Source organism: Trachemys scripta, chromosome 4 (assembly GCF_013100865.1).
Source record: "Trachemys scripta elegans isolate TJP31775 chromosome 4, CAS_Tse_1.0, whole genome shotgun sequence".
NCBI classification, from domain to species: Eukaryota; Metazoa; Chordata; order Testudines; family Emydidae; genus Trachemys; species Trachemys scripta.
This window is the reverse complement of record NC_048301.1, coordinates 20,058,579-20,077,260: the sequence shown is the minus strand read 5'-3', so window position 1 is coordinate 20,077,260 and position 18,682 is coordinate 20,058,579. Positions and strand designations below refer to the sequence as shown.

The 18,682-nt window shown below is 46.4% G+C and overlaps 1 protein-coding gene across 1 annotated transcript in view; it reads left to right on the top strand.

The window, feature by feature from the left end:
- Window positions 1-3,304: 3,304 nt before the first annotated feature.
- Window positions 3,305-18,682, top strand: part of ASPG (asparaginase) — a 75,724-nt gene continuing 60,346 nt past the window's right edge. Inside the window, exons 1-2 of the mRNA XM_034770021.1 lie at window positions 3,305-3,544; window positions 18,522-18,651. Of these exons, the coding sequence (XP_034625912.1) occupies window positions 3,358-3,544; window positions 18,522-18,651 (317 nt within the window). The 5' untranslated portion in view covers window positions 3,305-3,357. The remainder of the gene's footprint in view (window positions 3,545-18,521; window positions 18,652-18,682) is intronic.

Sequence of the window (18,682 nt, the reverse complement as noted above, 5' to 3'; positions counted from 1 at the left end):
ACACTGTTTATAGGAGGGGTGCTGAAAGCCATTGAACAAACCTGTAAATACTGTACATGACAGAAGCCAGGCATTCAGTTGCTAGTATTACTTCAGTCAAGCAGGCACATGGCAAGCAGCAATCACACAACAAACAGACAGACAATAAACTCACCCCAAGGGTCATATAGTTACTTCCTCTCTCCTGGAGAACTCCCTCGCAAAACCTCCGTTTGCTGCTCCTGTTGGTTGGTTCAAACAACTGATACATGAGCATGTGAGTTACGATATTCTGCAAGCATCTTATGTGTGATTAAGTATTTCGGTAAAATTCAATAAAAGTGCAGACAAGTTTGTAATGACCTAAGAATATAAGAATTTGATCAGTAATCATTTTTGCATCAATGTTGAAGTCTACACTTATCCCAAGTGACACATACATATGACCATTAGATTTTTCTGAAATAGCTGGGAAATGACTCTCTCTGAAACAAAGTTTAATTTCTATGGAAATCACTGACCTGTGTGACACTCATACCCACTTCCCTTTTCCTCACAATAAGGAATTGGCTTTGATTTCCTGCAAATGACAAACAACTTCTTGCATCGTCCCAAGTTACACATCCCTGCATGCTTTAGAATTTTTGGAAGTGGCCTCTTCCACACCTATCATTTATTTTTGCAGAAAAAGCTACAACAGATCACATTCCTATGCCATTTCCATTTTTCCAAATTCTATTTGAATTAGGGTGACCAGATGTTCCAATTTATAGGGACAGTCCTGATTTTTGGGTCTTTTTCTTATATAGGCGCCTATTACCCCCACCCCCCGTCCCGAGTTTTCACACTTGCTGTCTGGTCACGCTAACTTGAATACTTACCGGGCTTTGACTGCTTCTAAGTGACAAAATATCTTTCAGGTCACCTCAAATGACATGTCTGTGTCATTAGATCATTCTGAAGATTCTGCAGTGATGCCTATGACTGTTAATAAGATGCCTTCTTGACATGTGTGATCCTAGTAAGTAAATAGAGAAATATCTGCTTAGTTAGTAATAATCTTTATTACTAGTCTTGTTGTAGGAAAAAGTGAGAACCAAGTTTATTTTTCAGATCCTGTGGTGATTTTTTTCAGAGCTGGCAATTAAGTAAACTGAGCAAATCTGATGTGGAAATTCTTGAGACAGTATTAAGATGCAATGCAGCTTTTAGTCTCTTTACAATTAGATCCCTGTTGTAAATTGACACTGTCCTCTAGTGTCTAAAAATGGAATAGCAAGGAAATTTCTACAATATGAAATATACAGTATTATGAAAAACGCAGAAAATGGAGAGTTTCCTATTGTTTTAAATGCAGTCTAGATTAGGAGAGCAATAAAACACAAAATTTTATGGGCAATAATGGAAGCTTATTTTACCTTGGTGTTAATTTTCCAGATTTTAATACCCCACTATGTGTTTGCTAAAATGGCAGACAATTAACTCCAGAAGGCCTAAAAAGGTGAAGAACTATAAAATCCAATATACTTCTGAGCTTTCTCTGTTCATTTTTGAGTTATTTGTCAGGCTAGATTTTTCCAGTTCATCTTCAATTAATTTTGACAGATTTAATGTATCTAACTAATGTTGTGCTACTGAGGTAGATTGTAAATAGTATAATTTGGAAGGGGGAAGAAAGGGGTTTTTAAAAAAACCTTTTGGAAGTTTTAACTTCTCCAGAGTCCTTTATTTGACACATTTTTATGTATCTCCTCCCCGAAGTAAAATTCTAATCAGTATTCAATATTTCCATTGTGCACGTTCACAGGGGTCTATGTTGTAGCCTAATTCTGTGCATGTTCAAATGTAACATATTAACCATATCACACTTCTCAGTCTTGTATAGGTAGTCAGTCAAATGCTCAGGACTGGCTAATTTGTGCTGGATACAGATTTGTGTTTTTATGTGAAGGGTGGAGAATGCAAGTGTAGCTTGGTCCTCTGAAGACTACTCTGCAGCTGCCAGTAACCCTAAAGATCACTTTGGCAACTGGGAATTATGTGGATGCAGCAGCATTCTGACCATGTCCCCTTTCCTCCAGCCACACCACCTATATCTTGGACCAAGAGTCTGGGGCTTGTAGAAGCTTTTATGTCAGCTTTGTGGTAAATGTTTCTTAGGAGGCTGAAATTGGACCCTTATTCCAGTTCCTTATCTAAAGGCTTTTTTTTTAAATTGCTTTTTCTGCACAAAATGCCATATGGTACAACCCTGCTTTCAATTTTGCAATTGTTCCTAGAATAAGTAATTAGCTTTGACTTCCTGAACATGACAAACTATTTTTGACAGCGCTTTATATAGAAATGAAGCTTAGCTGGAACCTGACACCCCATGACCCTATTTCAGAAAGGTCTAACAGAAGCGATGTGTCACTTGGGATGGCCAGAGGGGTAGTTTGCAATTTTACACATCCTTAAATGTCACTCATTCATATTATAAGGCAATGACAGTGGGTGATATAGGGTGGTCTTTGTGTCTCAAAAAAGTATATTCTTAATAACTATATTAAAATTCACACATTTGTTTTTATGAACCTTCTGAATATTTAAATTTATATTAATAAGCCCCTGCCCCTAGTTGGCTTTGTAATAAGGACAAGGGAACGAGGAATGAGGGACCAAGTTTGGTCTTGTGCGATACCTTCAGGCTGGGGAAATCCTCAGCTGCCTCATTTTAATTTTTTTAAACTCTTTTTCATGTTAATCGGGTTGCTCCCCCTCACTCGATATTCCCTATGATCCCCGTAACTGGGCGTCTGCTAGAGGTGCCAGTCCCAGAAGATGCCCACTCAAGTTCCTTTTCTGGGGGTGCCTGGGCGGCTGGCTCCCCGCATCTCGCTGCTCCCCTGCCGGGCCGGTGTCTCCTCGGGCAGGGTGTCAAAGGCCGAGCACACGGGCGGGGCCGCTTCTCTTGGCTTGGCTGGTTTAGCAGGGGGCAGCAGGGTGTCCTTGGGACGACAGGCCCATGCGCTGGCTCCGCCCGCTGGTTGCGGGGGGCTGGGGCCCATGGACCGAGGGGATCTTGTCACTGACCAGTTTCAGGTTGCGGGGGGGGGCAATACCGCCCCCCCCCCAGGCCCCCGTGTGTGGGTCTGTCTCCCCGAGGGTCCCGGCCAGGGCTGGGGGGGGGGGGGTCTGAGCCTTCCCGGCCCAGGACCAGCGCAGCACATCCCTAGACCCGGGCCCGACATGGCTACGTCTCCCCCCGCCCCGCTCCCGGACTAGCCCCTTGGAGGCCCCGCCTGTAGGGCGGGCGACCCGGAAAGGGGCGGTGCCGGCAGCCGGCAGGTCCCCGCATGGCATTGACGCGCCGGAGGTAGCGGTCTCATTGTGGCCGGGATGGAGGCAGCGGCGCCGTCGGCTGGCGGGTTCCCCCTGGGCAGAGCCCTCTCCTGCACCCCGCGCCCGGCCTGCCTGCAGCGCTCGGGCTCCCTGGAGCTCGGGGGTGGCTGCAGGGCACCGGTGCAGGTGCGGGTGCTGGTGATCAACACGGGCGGCACCATCGGGATGGTGGAGGAGGAACAAGGTGAGGGGAGCGTCTGGTATGGGAGGGCACCACCAACCCGCAGGCTCTGGGTCGATGGTGGCTGCAGTCCCTGAGGGGCACCGAGCAAAGCAGGGCACGGGGGGGAGGTGGGCATGAGTCCTCCAGGGCCGGAGAGTGGTGTGAGGCACCTGCACCAGCCGCACCAGAACACTGTTTATGGGCTGGGTGCTGAAAGTCATCGCACAAACTTGTAAACACAGCCCATGATGGAAGCCAGGTATTTAGTTGCTATTATTGCTTCAAGCTTGGGGTGCTGCTGCTCTCCTAGTTCCAGCACCCTGGGGGTACCCACCTGTCGCGGTGATTGAGGGGTGGGCATGAATCCCTTGGGGTGCACAGCAAGGTGTGGGGGCGGAATTGGGTGTGAGCTCCCAAGGGGAATCCAGAAATAACTAGCTCCTTTTTAAACCTAGGTAGGAGGCCCTAAATTGCTGTTTGATTCAGATATCACTAAAATGATGCTGGTAGGCTGGGGAAAACTAGCTGAAAACCTAGCCAGGACTATATCTCTCCCTGTCATTTAGGGGGTATGTCCATAGTTGGTTACATCATCAGTAATAGTCAGGACTAGAACTAGTTGGGAATTTTCTGACAAAACAGGTTTTTGCTGGAAAATGCCAATTTTATCAAAACCTAAGTGGTGGTGTGAACAATTTGGTTTTAACCAACTTTCTCCGAAATGCAGGCAGGGTTCTGTCAGAAGCTGCCTGGTTTCCTGCCAGCTTACCTGGGCTTCCAGAGTCCCCAGCAGTGGGATAGTCCCACCATGTAGACTGCCAGGAACCCCAGAGTTTCCAGGGTTAGCAGCCCTGCCATGCTGAGTGCCTTGGAGCCAGGGGGCTAGGTGCTCTGAGAGCTCCAACTTTAAGAGGGGCGCTCAACATATACCTACAATGCAATTAAAAACCCATGTCTTGCCCATGCCAGTTGACTTGAGATTTGGGCTAAGGGGCTGTTTAATTGCAGTGTAGATGTCTGGGCTATCTTCCTGAATCTACAAAAGGAACAGGAGTACTTGTGGCACCTTAGAGACTAACAAATTACCTCCCTGACACTAGGGAAAACAAACTTATTCAGTGTTAAAGGAATGCGGTTCAAAGAGAATTGTTTAGTCTGTTTTTGTGTTATGCTCTGGCTAGTGTAAATCATTAATGAATCACATTTTGCTTGATTAAACTTTCACTTTCCTTTTACGCTCTTTACAATGATACTGTCTTCATTCTGACTAAACAAAATTCTCAGCCTGACTCAACACGTAACAGAAGATTTTCTGGTTCATCTCTTTCAGGATGTTCAGCTGTCTTTATAAGTAAAGTCTCCACAGTTTGCTTTAATACAAGCCTTCCTTTATATACCTTCATTTCACCTTGTTCTCCTCGGACTTTAATCAGTGACTAGAAACTGTCATGAGACACTAGAAACTGTCTATTAATAGCCCTGCATAAAGAGGCATAATTGGTTTTATTCAAAGGTAAAGTAAACAAGCTTTATGCATCTGAGGCAGATGAATCATCACAGGGTAAGACTAGGTCCTCCCACAGTAGCAGCTGGTTACATTTAAGGGAACATGTAGTCCAATCATAGCACATCAGGTATTGGACTCTATTCCTCACCCCCCCCACACTTCTGCAGTCAAACAAGGCACCACAATTGGTGCTTCTGAATTACTCTTCCCTTCTGAGGTGTGGCTTATTAACGTAACAGTTTATCTTAAAGCTAAGAACTCCCAGCCTTCTGCTCCAATCCATTGTGCCCTGTGCAAGTGTTTTGCTCCTGCTCCTCATTGCAAGTAGCTCCAGCCAAACCTTTCCCTTTGGCTGGTATGGAGAGGTTCATCCCCAGGCTTTTCTAACTCTGGATCCCTTCTGGGTTTCCTGCAAGTCTCTTTACCTTTGTATCAGCTCTGGGCTATCACCATGTCATGCTTGGTCACCTGACACAACCACTGGCCCAAGCCCAAACCCATCATGAGGGGTGTGGTGGATAACTATGCACAGTTAAACTGTGGGGCTAAACTAGAGCAGGTTGGAAAAATTCTGATGAAACAGAATTTCATTGGAATTTTTCACAAAATCAAGTTGGGTTTGACACACCTATGCCAAATCACAGCAAGGTTCCATTGGTTCCCTGCCAATTCACCTAATAAGCTACTGGGAAGCCCTGCCAGCTGGACAGCTCCAGGATGGAGGAGTTCAGGCTTTCAGGTTCCATGGCGGTAGGACAGCCCTGGGACTAAGGACACTGGGCTTCCAGGGTCCACAGCTCTGGGGCAACCCGTCCATGCCAGTGCCTTCAGGCTCCCTATCATGGAACCAGGCAGTCTTGGAAGTCTTGTGAGACCCAGCTCTAGCCAGGGGTCTCAGTCTAGGCCCCCAGCTCTGCAGCAGGGAGCCTGGAAACCCTGGAGGCTCACTCTTGCAGAGCTGGGAGCCTGGAGGTACTGGGATAGATTCCAGGGCTCACGGCTCTGGAGCAACCCCACTCTTTGGACAGCCCCAGGGACAGAAACCCCAGGGTATCCAGACTCCTGGGCCAGCTGGTTTCCCATGTGTTTGAGTCCTGAGCAGGGAGCCCTGGGGGACTGCAATTCCTGGAGTCCCTGGCAATCTGCATGGTGGGGCTGTCCCAGATCCTGGGATCTCTGACCGCCACTGACTGAATTTGACATTAATAGTGGTAAAATTAAGAATGTCAATTACAGTCAGACAGTCACTGGTCTGTGGAGTGTTATGTTTCAGAAATACCATGTGTCAGGCTTTCCAATGTGTAATTGGTTTTGGTTTTCCAGTTCCCAAGAAATTTTAAAAAAATTGGTTTTGTTCCAACCAAATTCTGAATCATAGAATTTTAGGATTGGAAGAGACCTTGAGAGGTCATCTATTCCAATCTCCTGCTCAAAGCAGGAACAACACTAACGAAATCATCCTTTGTCAAGCCGGGCCTTAAAAACCTCTAAAGATGGAGATTCCATCACCTCCCTAGGTAACTCATTCCAGTGCTTCACCACCCTCTTAGTGAAATAGTGTTTCCTAATATCCAACCTAGACCTCCCCCACTGCAACTTGAGACCATTACTCCTTGTTCAGTCATCTGGTACCACTGAGAACAGCCGAGCTCCATCCTCTTTGGAATCCCCCTTCAGGTAGTTGAAGGCTGCTATCAAATCCCCCCTCACTCTTCTCTTCTTCAGACTAAATAACCCCAGTTCCCTCAGCCTCTCCTTGTAACTCATCTGCCCCAGCCCCCTAATCATTTTCGTTGCCCTCTGCTGGAGACTCTCCAATTTGTCCACATCCCTTCTGTAGTGGGGGGACCAAAACTGGACGCAATACTCCAGGTGTGGCCTCACAAGTGTTGAACAGAGGGGAATAATCACTTCCCTCGATATGCTGGCAATGCTCCTACTAATACAGCCCAGTATGCCGTTGGCCTTCTTGGCAATGAGGGCACACTGCTCACTCATATCCAGCTTCTCATCCACTGTAATCCCCAAGTTCTTTTCAGCAGAATTGCTGCATAGCCAGTTGGTCCCCAGCCTGTAGCGGTGCATGGGATTCTCTCTTTCGAAGTGAAGTGTTGACATTTCTCACAAATCAAATATTACTGAGTTTCGGCCTTCTTTACTCAACTTCCCTTAAAGGACCAGCCCACTCTGGGAAGCCTATTTAGTTCCATTTAACATAGTGGATCATCATGAATGCTTGGAGCTACATTATAAACCAGTGGTTTCCCCTTTTTTTTTCAGATTGAGGGCCAAACACAGTATTTCACAAAGATTAAGTTGCCACAGGCAATACTTGGGAGCCGATGCTCTATACTGTTCCTGTTCCTCTTCCTTTATTCCACTCATATGGCACAGCAGGAGGTGAAATCATACACCAGTCCATAGTTGGGGATTTTCTCAACATAGTTGTTCCCAGTGGGCATAGAGTCGGTATAGCCAAATCCTATGCCTTCCTCCCCACAGTCCCTAGTGTAGGAGACATATTAGGGATGGAGACAATGTGGGATGTCTGTCAGGAGCACACTATGCTCTAGCTTCTGCACCTGGTATATGGTCCCTAGGGGACTGTTGCCAACTCATTCAAGTTACAGGAGCTCCTGGACTTTAATTGGGGCTGGAGCAGAGAATGAGGAATCTATGAGAGACTTGTTTTCTCAGCTTCTCCTCACTTTCCTCTCTCCTGGGTTGCCTATGCTGTGTGTGGGGGGTGTCTCTCTTTTGCTAGCTGCTATGCTAGGCTCAGGCAGAGCCATTTGAGTTCCTTTCCTTCTGGGGTCCTTATCATTCAGCAGCTGAGCAGCCAGAGCTAATCTTTCTTCCTTTTGTGATCATAGGTGCTGGAACTGGGGGTGCTGCAGCACCCCCTGGCTTGGAGTGGTTTCCATCATATACAGGTTCAATGGCTCTCAGCACTCCCACTATATAAATTGTTCAGGCACCCTTGCTTGTGGTGCAGCACGGGAGCTGCTGAGTAGCTGCAGTAGGGAAAGGGCTGCTGTTGTGTTCAGAGTGTTCTGAACTGATGGTCAGAACTGCTGCACTGGAAGTGGTGGGAGGCAGCACCTTCTGTCTCTTCCCTGTAGTGCTGGGCTGATTCATACACTTCAGTTCAAAAAACAGAGCTTGGCTCAGGGACCGCAGTTTTGATTTAGAATTAGATATCCACTTTCTTTAACTCAAAGGGCCCCCTTTTAGTTCTTCAAGAAACCACTGTGATAAACAGGTGTGTGTGTGTGTGTGGGGGGGGGTCTGTTTCAATGCTAAGTGGATCAGCTCTGATGCTTCTATAGTATTAAGCCTAGCAAAAAGACAGTTACTTAAATTTGGTACAAGCTCTTGATGTGTAATTTGGGACATACTACAAAGATGAGTCAGCCAGAGGTCCACTTAAAAGCAAGACAGATTAATATTCTCAGGTCCTTTGCTAATGTGTCTCTGTTGTCCAGGTCCCACTACAGATATCTGGGGTAAACTGACCACATGTCTGGATTTAGCTAGGTATCTGAAATTAAAATCAGCAAATGGAAGCCCAAAACACTTGAAACTGTGTGCTGTGCTTCTAAGGTGGAACAATTCTATGCAACAGCACAGCAGCAGAAGTGGCCATTTGTGATGAAGTTAGGAGCAAGTATCAGGGGGTAGCCGTGTTAGTCTGTATCTACAAAACCAACAAGGAGTCTGGTGGCACCTTAAAGACTAACAGATTTATTTGGGCATAAGCTTTCATGAGTAAAAACCTCACTTCTTCGGATGCATAGAGTGAAAGTTACAGATGCAGGCATTATATACTGACACATGGAGAGCAGGGAGTTACTTCGCAAGTGGAGAACCAGTGTTGACAGGGCCAATTCAATCAGGGTGGATGTAGTCCACTCCCAATAAGAGATGAGGAGGTATCAATTCCAGGAGAGGAAAAGCTGCTTCTGTACTGAGCCAGCCACTCTCAGTCCCTATTCAAGCCCAGATTAATGGTGTTGAATTTGCAAATGAATTTTAGTTCTGCTGTTTCTCTTTGAAGTCTGTTTCTGAAGTTTTTTTGTTCAATGATAGTGACTTTTAAATCTGTAATAGAATGACCAGGGAGATTGAAGTGTTCACTTACTGGCTTATGTATGTTACCATTCCTGATGTCCGATTTGTGTCCATTTATTCTTTTGCGGAGGGACTGTCCGGTTTGGCCAATGTACATGGCAGAGGGGCATTGCTGGAACATGATGGTATATATAACATTAGTGGATGTGCAGGTGAATGAGCCCTTGATGGTGTGGCTGATGTGGTTGGGTCCTGTGATGGTGTCGCCAGAGTAGATATGGGGACAGAGTAGGCAACGAGGTTTGCTACAGGGATTGGTTCCTGGGTTGGTGTTTCTGTGGTATGGTGTGTAGTTGCTGGTGAGTATTTGCTTCAGGTTGGGGGGTTGTCTGTAAGCGAGGACTGGCCTGCCTCCCAAGGTCTGTGAGAGTGAGGGATCATTTTCCAGGATAGGTTGTAGATCGTGGCTAATGCGCTGGAGAGGTTTTAGCTGGGGGCTATATGTGATGGCCAGTGGTGTTCTGTTGTTGTCCTTGTTGGGCCTGTCCTGTAGTAGGTGATTTCTGGGTACCCGTCTTGCTCTGTCAATCTGTTTCCTCACTTCCCCAGGTGGGTATAACTACAATATAACTACAATGCCCAAATAAATCTGTTAGTCTTTAAGGTGCCACCAGACTCCTTGTTGTTGAAGTTAGGAGCAGTATCTCCTTCACAGGAGAAGAGATTCTAATTGAACAAGTGAAATGTCTGAAGCTTGAAAGCATGTTAAGTGTATTGTGTAAACCAAAGTACTCTGGCAGTAGTCCAAACAAGTCCAGTTAAATGCTGTTGCTGTCTTGTGAGAAAGTTGGCCATGAAAAGGCCTGCTATTTAATTTAAGGCAAGCCAGGAAAGAAATTAGCAAGTGCCTAAAATCAGTCTTTCCATTAGTTTGGAAAGAGCATAAACCCCCAAATGGGCATAGCTTGGCATTACCTACTATGCACACAGTTTCTCTGCTCGTTTGGGCATTTAAATAACAATAAAAGAGACTTTGGTATTGAATCTGAAAAACAGGGAAATTGGAGATGCTGGCTCAAATATGATGTTTAGGCCAGACAAACTGAAAGAGCTAGGAAGTGGAGAATCAAAGAAAATGAGTGAGCACCAAACTAACTGGCACTAACAATAGTCCAAAAACTGGGTATAGAATTTGATTTCTGCAGCCTGAGAATGAGTTCTGGAAAGTTGAAATAGGTTTACTCATGTTAAGTTTGAATGGAATCTGATAACGATGCCAATAAAGAGAGTTAAATTTAATTTAAAAAAAAAGTGTTTCAGATGAAATGTCTCGTAAGCAGTAAGACTTACATTTTTTCTGAAGTTTTGGACAGATTTTGGACTTCAGGTTTGGGGCTCCAGAATTATGATTTCTGTCTTGCCTAAAATTGGACTTCCATACCCAAGTTCATGATTCAAATTGGGAAAAATCTAAATGTACACAATTGAAAGTAGCATGGATCTCAGATCGCTATTAGCCTCTGAAATTCCTATGTGACAGTCATCGGTGAAAGATACAGCATTTCCAAAGACTTGGATAGTGGGATTAAAAAAATTCTATCACACTGTGGATTTATAAAAACTAATCCCTTCCTATTCCTCTCATCTAAACTCTTTGGCTACAATTTAAAGGTCTTGTCAGTTCAAAGCCAACTCTGCCAACTGCAAGCAATGGGAGCTGCAGGGGCGGTTCCTGGGGGCAGCGGCACGCCTAAGAGCTGTTGCTAAAGGGGGGTGCGGGTCGCTTTCGGGAGCTGCCTGAAGTAAGCACCACACTCCAACCTCCTGCCCCTGCTAGGGTAACCAGATGAGAGGAAGAAAATATTGGGACACGTTGGAGGGGGAGGGGTCGCTGGCAGAGCAAAAAAAAAAAAAAAAAAGCGGAGTGCCGCAAAATATCGGGACGCGGGATCAAAGCCTAAATATCGGGACGTCTGGTCACCCTAGCCCCAGCCCAGCCTCCAGAATTCACCCCCCACACCCACTCCCACACTCCAACCCTTGCCCCAGCCCAGAGCCCGCACCTTAACTCCTTCCCAGAGCCCGCCCCCAACCTCCTGCCCCCTGCACCCAAACACCTGCCCCCCGCACCCATTCCTTCATCCCAACCCCCTGCCCCAGCCCAGAGCCTGCACCCAAACGTCCTCCCAGAGCTCAAACCCTCACCCCTCCCACACCCAAACTCCCTCCCAGAGCCTTAGGCAGGTGGGGAGGGGAGTGGGACTTGCACTTGTTCTGGGCACCACCAAAAATTATACAAACCTGCAACCCCGAGAGCAAGGAGCAGTGTGGGTGGACTTCCTTTTCCCCTCCCTTGCTTTTCCCTTCCTCCCACCCCTTCAGGGGAGCAAAAGGCAGCTGCCTTTCCCACTTACCCACTTCTGACACCCGCTTTCCTGGAGCCAAGCCGCCTGGAACCGATGCAGAAGCTGGGCCAGTCTCGGCCGGTGGGGGGGAGGGTACAGTAGTGGGGGCTTGGCTGTAGGTGGGGGCGGGGAGGGAGGCTGAAGACGTTGTGCCTAGGGGCACATAAGGTGTAAGTCCAGCCCTGATCACGGTATTTATTCTCCATCAAGATCTGGAATTAAAGGAAAATTGGGGACAATCCAATCTCCTCCAACCCAGAATGTTTTTATAGATGGTCTGTTCAGATGGACCTTGTATAATTATAACCTCTAGAGTGCAAGATACTAAACCTCCAAAATATAACAATTACACTGCTCTACAGCCAAAATGCTTCTGAAATAAATGTAGTCAAACTTTACTAATTCTGGGTCACTGAGAATGAAAATGATGCTTAAAATTGTTGATTGTCTCTAGTTTTCAAGATATGCTATTGGGACAGTATATACGACCCTTGACTTGGGAATGGCGGAGGATAAGTGAGTTATAAAGGGAAGGGATCTCAATTTAAACCAGAAATGACTAAAATGCATCTTTGACTGGATCTATGAATAAATCTATGACTGGGTTTGGACAGTACTTGCTTTTTAGGCAAAACAATGAATGATGCAATCTGAAGCTGGTATTGCGTCATACATGATATGAATTGCATCATGTCATTCCTAGAAGTCATGGATGATGCAATCATAACGAAGCTTACATCACTCTGCTGAACAAATTGCCCTATATCAGCTCTAGAAATCATACAGTGTCGTGTTCTCTTATTTGTCAGTGTTTGATTTTGCAAAGGGACGCATTTCTGTTTAGCCAAAGTGAGCAGAGATGCCTCATACTTGTGTGAACAGTGCAGATAACTTCTGCTATGTTTGCATCACAAAAGTGCAGTATAACCACTATGTTTAAGAGAGCCTATCACCTTTATTTTGGCTGCAAAATTGGAGATCAGGACAAGAGGTGGGGCCCACACATATGCTGCAACATTTGTGCAACAAATCTTCGCCAGTGGTTGAATATGAAAAGGAAACCTATGCCTTTTGCAGTGCCAATGATTTGGAGAGAGCCAACAGATCATACCAGCAATTGTTACTTCTGCATGGTGCCTCCAGTTGGGAAAGGTGCGTCAAAGAAGAAAAAGTGGACTGTGCATTATCCAAACATTCCATCAGCTATACGCCCAGTACCCCACAGAGAAGGACTGCTGGTTCCTGATGCACCAGAATCATTCTCACTTGAGTCAGACCGAGGAAGAGGAAGAGGATGAAACTTCTGTTCCTGAACCATCAATGTCACAGGACCCACATTTTCTCCCATCCTCCTCCTCTGAACCACATCTCATAACACAAGATGAACTGAATGACCTTGTCAGGGATTTGGAACTAGCCAAGAGTAAGGCAGAGCTGTTGGGTTCCAGACTACAGCAGTGGAATCTCCTGGAAGGTGATGTTAGGGTTTCCATGTTCCGTGACTGTCAAAAGGATCTTGTCCCATTCTTCTTCATGGAAGGTGATCTTGTAGCCTGCAGCAACATCGATGGTGTGATGGCAGCCCTCAACATCGTTCACGATCCAGATGTGTGGAGACTGTTCAGTGATTCGTCGAAGACGAGTCTTAAAGCTGTTTTACTGCATAATGGCAATGTTTTGCCATCAATTCCAGTTGGTCATGCAGTCCATATGAAGGAAACCTATGACAACATGAAACAACTTTTGAGGTGCATAAACTATGACCAACATCAGTGGCAGCTTTGTGGCGATTTGAAGGTTGTTGCTCTCTTGCTTGGTCTGCAGACTGGATACACAAAGTACTGCTGTTTTCTCTGCGAATGGGATAATCGTGCAAGAAAGATTGGCCACTCCAACAGTCATTGGAGCCTGGGAGGAAAAGTCTTCAGCATCCACCACTTGTTGAACCAAGGAAGATTTTGTTACCACCCTTCCACATCAAGCTGGGTCTGATGAAGAACTTTGTCAAGGCCATTGACAAAACACAAGCAGCTTTTAAGTACCTCCGTGGAAAATTTCCAAGGTTAAGTGAAGCTAAGATAAAGGAAGGTGTCTTTGTTGGTCCTCAGATTCGTGAACTTCTTCGAGATGACGCATTTGACCATGCACTGCGTGGCAAGGAAAAGACGGCATGGAAAGCCTTCCAGTTAGTGGCAATAAATTTTCTCTGAAACAACAAGGCAGACAACTACAGGTTGTTGGTGGAAAACCTCCTCAAGGCATACGAAAGCCTTGGTTGCAACATGTCACTAAAGATACATTTTTTGCACTCTCATCTAGATTTTTTTTCCACCGAACTTCGGAGCAGTGAGCGACGAGCACAGCGAGCGATTTCACCAGGACATTGCAACAATGGAGAAACGCTATCAGGGCAAATGGAGCCTATCAATGCTTGCAGACTATTGCTGGACAGTGACAAGAGATGCTCCATTTAATGAATACAAGAGACAAGCCAAGAAGCGCCGAGTAGACACTAAATAGGACTAAACTATGTACATAATAGTTTTTTGCCTTTTGTTTCATAATAAATTTTATTTATATAACCCTTTTGCTGATTTTTAAAGTGTTACATAAACAGGACAGGTGAAATATTATCATGTAAAGCAACCATAAACACATGAAAAGACCTAGGTTTACAATTTATGATTAAAACTCTACTATCTACACAATATACATAGACATAAACTGTAAAAACTTAAATATCTTAGAAACAGTAGCCAATCAGTTGTTTTAATTGTCATATTTGAATTCAGCACATCAAAATACATAATAAATAGCACATTTTATCTCTGAAGCAGACGACTTCTCAAAAATTGTAGACCAGTGTTATAGGTAGAGAGGAAATTCTTCTTAGGAATTACTGAAGAAAATAAACTATCTTTTCTTTTACAAGCCTTTATGTTGAGTGCCTCCTAGTGGCTGGGTGTGGTTCTACAGTCCTCTTCTTGCCCCTGGTGTGTCTTCAGTGGCTTGACCCCCTGGATAAATCACAAAGTCCAATAACTCACAGTCTGTTGACCCTCACTAGGGTCTTCAGCCCAAGCTCTGGTCTCTTTAAATTTGTCTTTTTGTTCAGGCTCCAAAATAAGGCCTATCACTTCTTGGGGTTTATGCCACTTTACCTGGGGAAGAACCTGGGCCCACCCACTACTCCAGGTTCCAACCCAGGGACACTATACACAGCAGCCACATACTGCTTATTCCAGTCCATCATTGCTATTTCCCTGGGTCTCTTCCTAGTTGGCCCTTTTAGCTTCACCTTATCTCAGAGTTAAAGTTCTTAGGTCCTCTCTCCCTGCAAGCCCAGCTAAGCAAAATGCAGCCAGAAACAAACTCTGGCTGTTCTTCAAGCACCTGTGGCCAGAGAGGAGCTCCCTTCCTTGCCCTTCTGCTTCCAGTCAGGAACTAACCTGCGAAGGCCCTGCAACGCCTTTTATCTGAGTCTGCTGGGCTCTGATTGGCTGCTTTTGAGAGGCCTCTGTAGGCAGGTCTGGAGAACCCATTTTTGCTGCTCCTTTTCTGTCAGTTCGCTGCTTCCTGGGGCACGATGTAGGAGGACCGTAGGGCCTCCTGTAGGGAGCCACACAAACCAGGTGCAACCTGTCACACTGAGACTAATCTGTTATCGCTTGTTACACAGATTGATGCTTTCCAGATTCCATCTGGAAGAAAAAAAATTGTTCATGTATCTGTGTCAAGCCAGCATGACATTGCTGCAGATCATTGAAGCTAATAGTACAGAGCACATGTGCGTGTTCTAGTGGAACACTGTCTCATTCATGCTTTGTATAATGTTTCGTACTACTCTATTTTACAGATACTGTCATTTAAAACATCTTCAGTGTCAGCTTGTGGGGTCTGGGAGATGAGAAATCCAGGCCTGATAATCAGAGTCATCTGTGACTCAGACCCTAAATCTGTACTAACATGGTCTGGACCGTACAGTATAATCAATTTGGCTGCCCAGCACAGAAGGAGCTTAACTGTTTTAAAATGTGTTTGAGACTATGCTATAGACTGGAGGTAAATTTTTCAAAATGCCTAAGTGACTTAGGAACACACGTCCTATTTTCACACGTGATTTAGGCACTTTGGAGACTAAGTATTATTGAAAGACAATAGGATTTAAACTCCTACGTCCCTTAGACATTTTAGAAAATATTACTAGGAAAATCTGTATTCTTCCTGGCCCCTGACATTTGGGAATCAAGGGAGGATTGAAGGGGATTTTGAGTGGCAAGGAGAGTGTTGTGCTGTCACAGACTCACAGATCATGCCCACTCATGGCCCCGTGCGGTCCGTGGGGGGTGCCCCTTCCAGTGAGACAGCCCTTCTCAGGGGTCCACTCTCTCCCGGGGCTGGCCCCTCCACCTCCTGGAGCTGCACCTCTCTGAGCCTTAGCACACCTGTTTCTTGCCGTGGGCCCTCTCAGGGAGTCCACTCGCTTTGGACCCCCCAGGCCTCTACCCCCGAAGGGGTTGATGAATCACTATTCTCTAGACCGGAGCGACTCTCAGCCAGCGTAAAACAGGAGGGTTTATTGAGAGTTGAACACAGCACAGGAAACTCTGAGGGTCTCAGGCCTGGCCTCCCTCAGCACAGCACATCCCAGTCTCCCCTGCATCCAGGTGGGCTCCGCCTGCTCCCCCTCTCCAGCCCAGAGCCCCAGCTGGGCATCCGATATCCTGGGCCCCGAGCCCCACCTCTGTCCATTGTCTTCTCTCCAGGTAAACAGGGTCGTAAACAGGGTGGCCTGGGCCGCCGCCTCCTCTCAGCCCTCCTCTGGCTGGAACCGGCTGGTTAGGTCCCTGGGATCCTCTCTTCGCAGCCCATTGTCCTTCCACTGGCCAGAACCGGCTGTGACTCCTGAGCTGCGTCTCCGGGTCACCAGTTGCTGGGGTATCCATCCTCCAGGCCATCAGCTGGGGTCCCAAGTTCCCTCTCCAGTCCTCTGTAACAACAAACTCCCTCTCCCCTCACCTCGTTAAACCAGTAACACCCAGGGACACTGAGTCCCGCTCCCTCTGCATGCAAACCATTGGAACACATGGAAAAACCCAAGAAAACCCCCCACTTCGTCACATGTGCAACACCTTCTAGCTCCAGAGATGCATAGTTGTTGTTTGCTGGTGGCCTTGACATTAACTACTAGAAGTCTGGTCCTCCACTTTCCCCCCCTAATTTGGATCTCTAGGTGGAAGGGGAAGGTATTTATTTTCCTCTGGCTCTGAGAGTTAGGGTTGCCAAATCTCCGTTTTTTGACCAGAACGCCCGGTTGAAAAGGGACCCTGGTGGCTCTGGTCGGCACTGCCAACCAAGCCATTAAAAGTCCAGTTGGGGGCGCAGCAGGGGTCTGGGGCTAAGGCAGGCTCCCTGCCTGCCCTAGCTCCACGCAGCTCCCGAAAGCAGCAGGCATGTCCCTGCGGCCCCTGGGCGCTGGGGCAGCCAGGGAGGCTCCATGCGCTGCCCCCAGCACCGGCTCTGCAGCTGCCATTGGCCAGGAACCATGACCAATGGCAGCTGCAGGGGCTAGAGGCTGCAGGGACCTGGCAGCCGCTTCCTTGGAGCCTCAGTAAGAGCCTCCGGGACCCCGCACAATCTTCCCCACCCACCCGGAGCCCCCTCCTGCATCTCAAGCCCCTCATCCCCCATCCCACCCCCAGATGGAGCCCTCATCCCCCCCCCCCACATCCCAACCCACTGCCCTAGCCTGGAGTCCCCTCCTGCACCTCAAACCCCTCATCCCTGGCCCCAGCCCGGAGCCCCTTCCTGCACCCCAAACTCCTCATCCTCGGCCCAACCCCAGAGCCTGCACCCCCAGCCCGGTGAAAGTGAGTGAGGGTGAGGAAGAGTGAGCGATGGAGGGAGGAGAGCGGAGCCTCAGAGAAGGAGCAGGGCAGGGATGTTTGGTTTTGTGTGATTAGAAAGTTGTCAACCCTACTGACAGTGTCAAGGCTCTGAGTGGTGAAACACAGACTGCTGTCTAACCTCATCCCTTTAGACCAGGAAATGCAGTCAGGAGTTGGAGGTTTCTAAGATATATATATAGATATATAACATTTTAAACTTAAAAGTGGGTTTAGACTTTGAAAGCTCCATCCACATTTAAAAATTGAGTTTCCATGTTTTAAGAGACTGAGCATATCAGAGGTGCATGTCTAAGAATAAAGATTAGGACTGTCTATAATGCAATACCCCCCTTGCCTACTGGACTACTGACTTTATCCTCCTCTGAGCAAGAGAGGAAGAAAACTTAAAATGAAAAGTTCCTAGGATGCATGGGGGTTTTCAGAACCCAACTCCTGCTTGTCTATTACAGGTAGCATGGCAAGAAAGTTGCCTTTGGAGAACAGGTGGCAAAGAGTCAGTGGTGGGGGTGGAGAGAGCATACAGTGTTTTAAATGATTTCTGAAATGGCTTTGGCTCCATCTGAGTACTTCATAGTCTGTCATTTTAGTTAAATTCCCAGTTGCAAAAAAAGCTAATGGATGAATGTCATTGGTGGCCGAGAGTCTTATAATATGGATAAAGAATCAAAGTTCAAGGTGTAGGAAGGAGGTAACATCATTGGTTTTTTACTAAATAAAGTGTTCTCTTGTTTTCCTGATCCTGGTATGTGTCAGGGAAATAATTACAGATAATTTGTTTACAATTGCTCAGATTCGTTGACAATCTCTAAACCTGCTGGTAACTGATTTAAAACTGATCTGGAAGAGTATGCATTATAAACAGGATGTTTTCTCCTTTCTGATCATGTTAAGGTTTAAGCAATGATAGCAGTTACTTTTAATCTTTCTAACCATGCCTATTAATATTGAGTGTTCTTTTTGGAGTAGATATGCTGGGTTTAAATCTGTGCTGGAAAATACATGGAATGTCAATGCAGGGGAGCAGAAGAAGCCAAAGAAAAATCAATGAGAGGGAAAACAGAAAAATGAATGTTTCATCAGTAGTTTTTTCCCCCTTTATTTTCTAGGACTTGCTCCTGAAGCTAATAAGTTAGTGAAGGCCCTGAAAAAAATGCCGATGCTGCATGATGAGGTATATGCGAAAGAAAACAAACACTGTGATTGCCCCAAGTTTCCTGATAACACGTTGGTGCTTCCGTAAGTAACTGAAAAAACATGTCTTCCCACT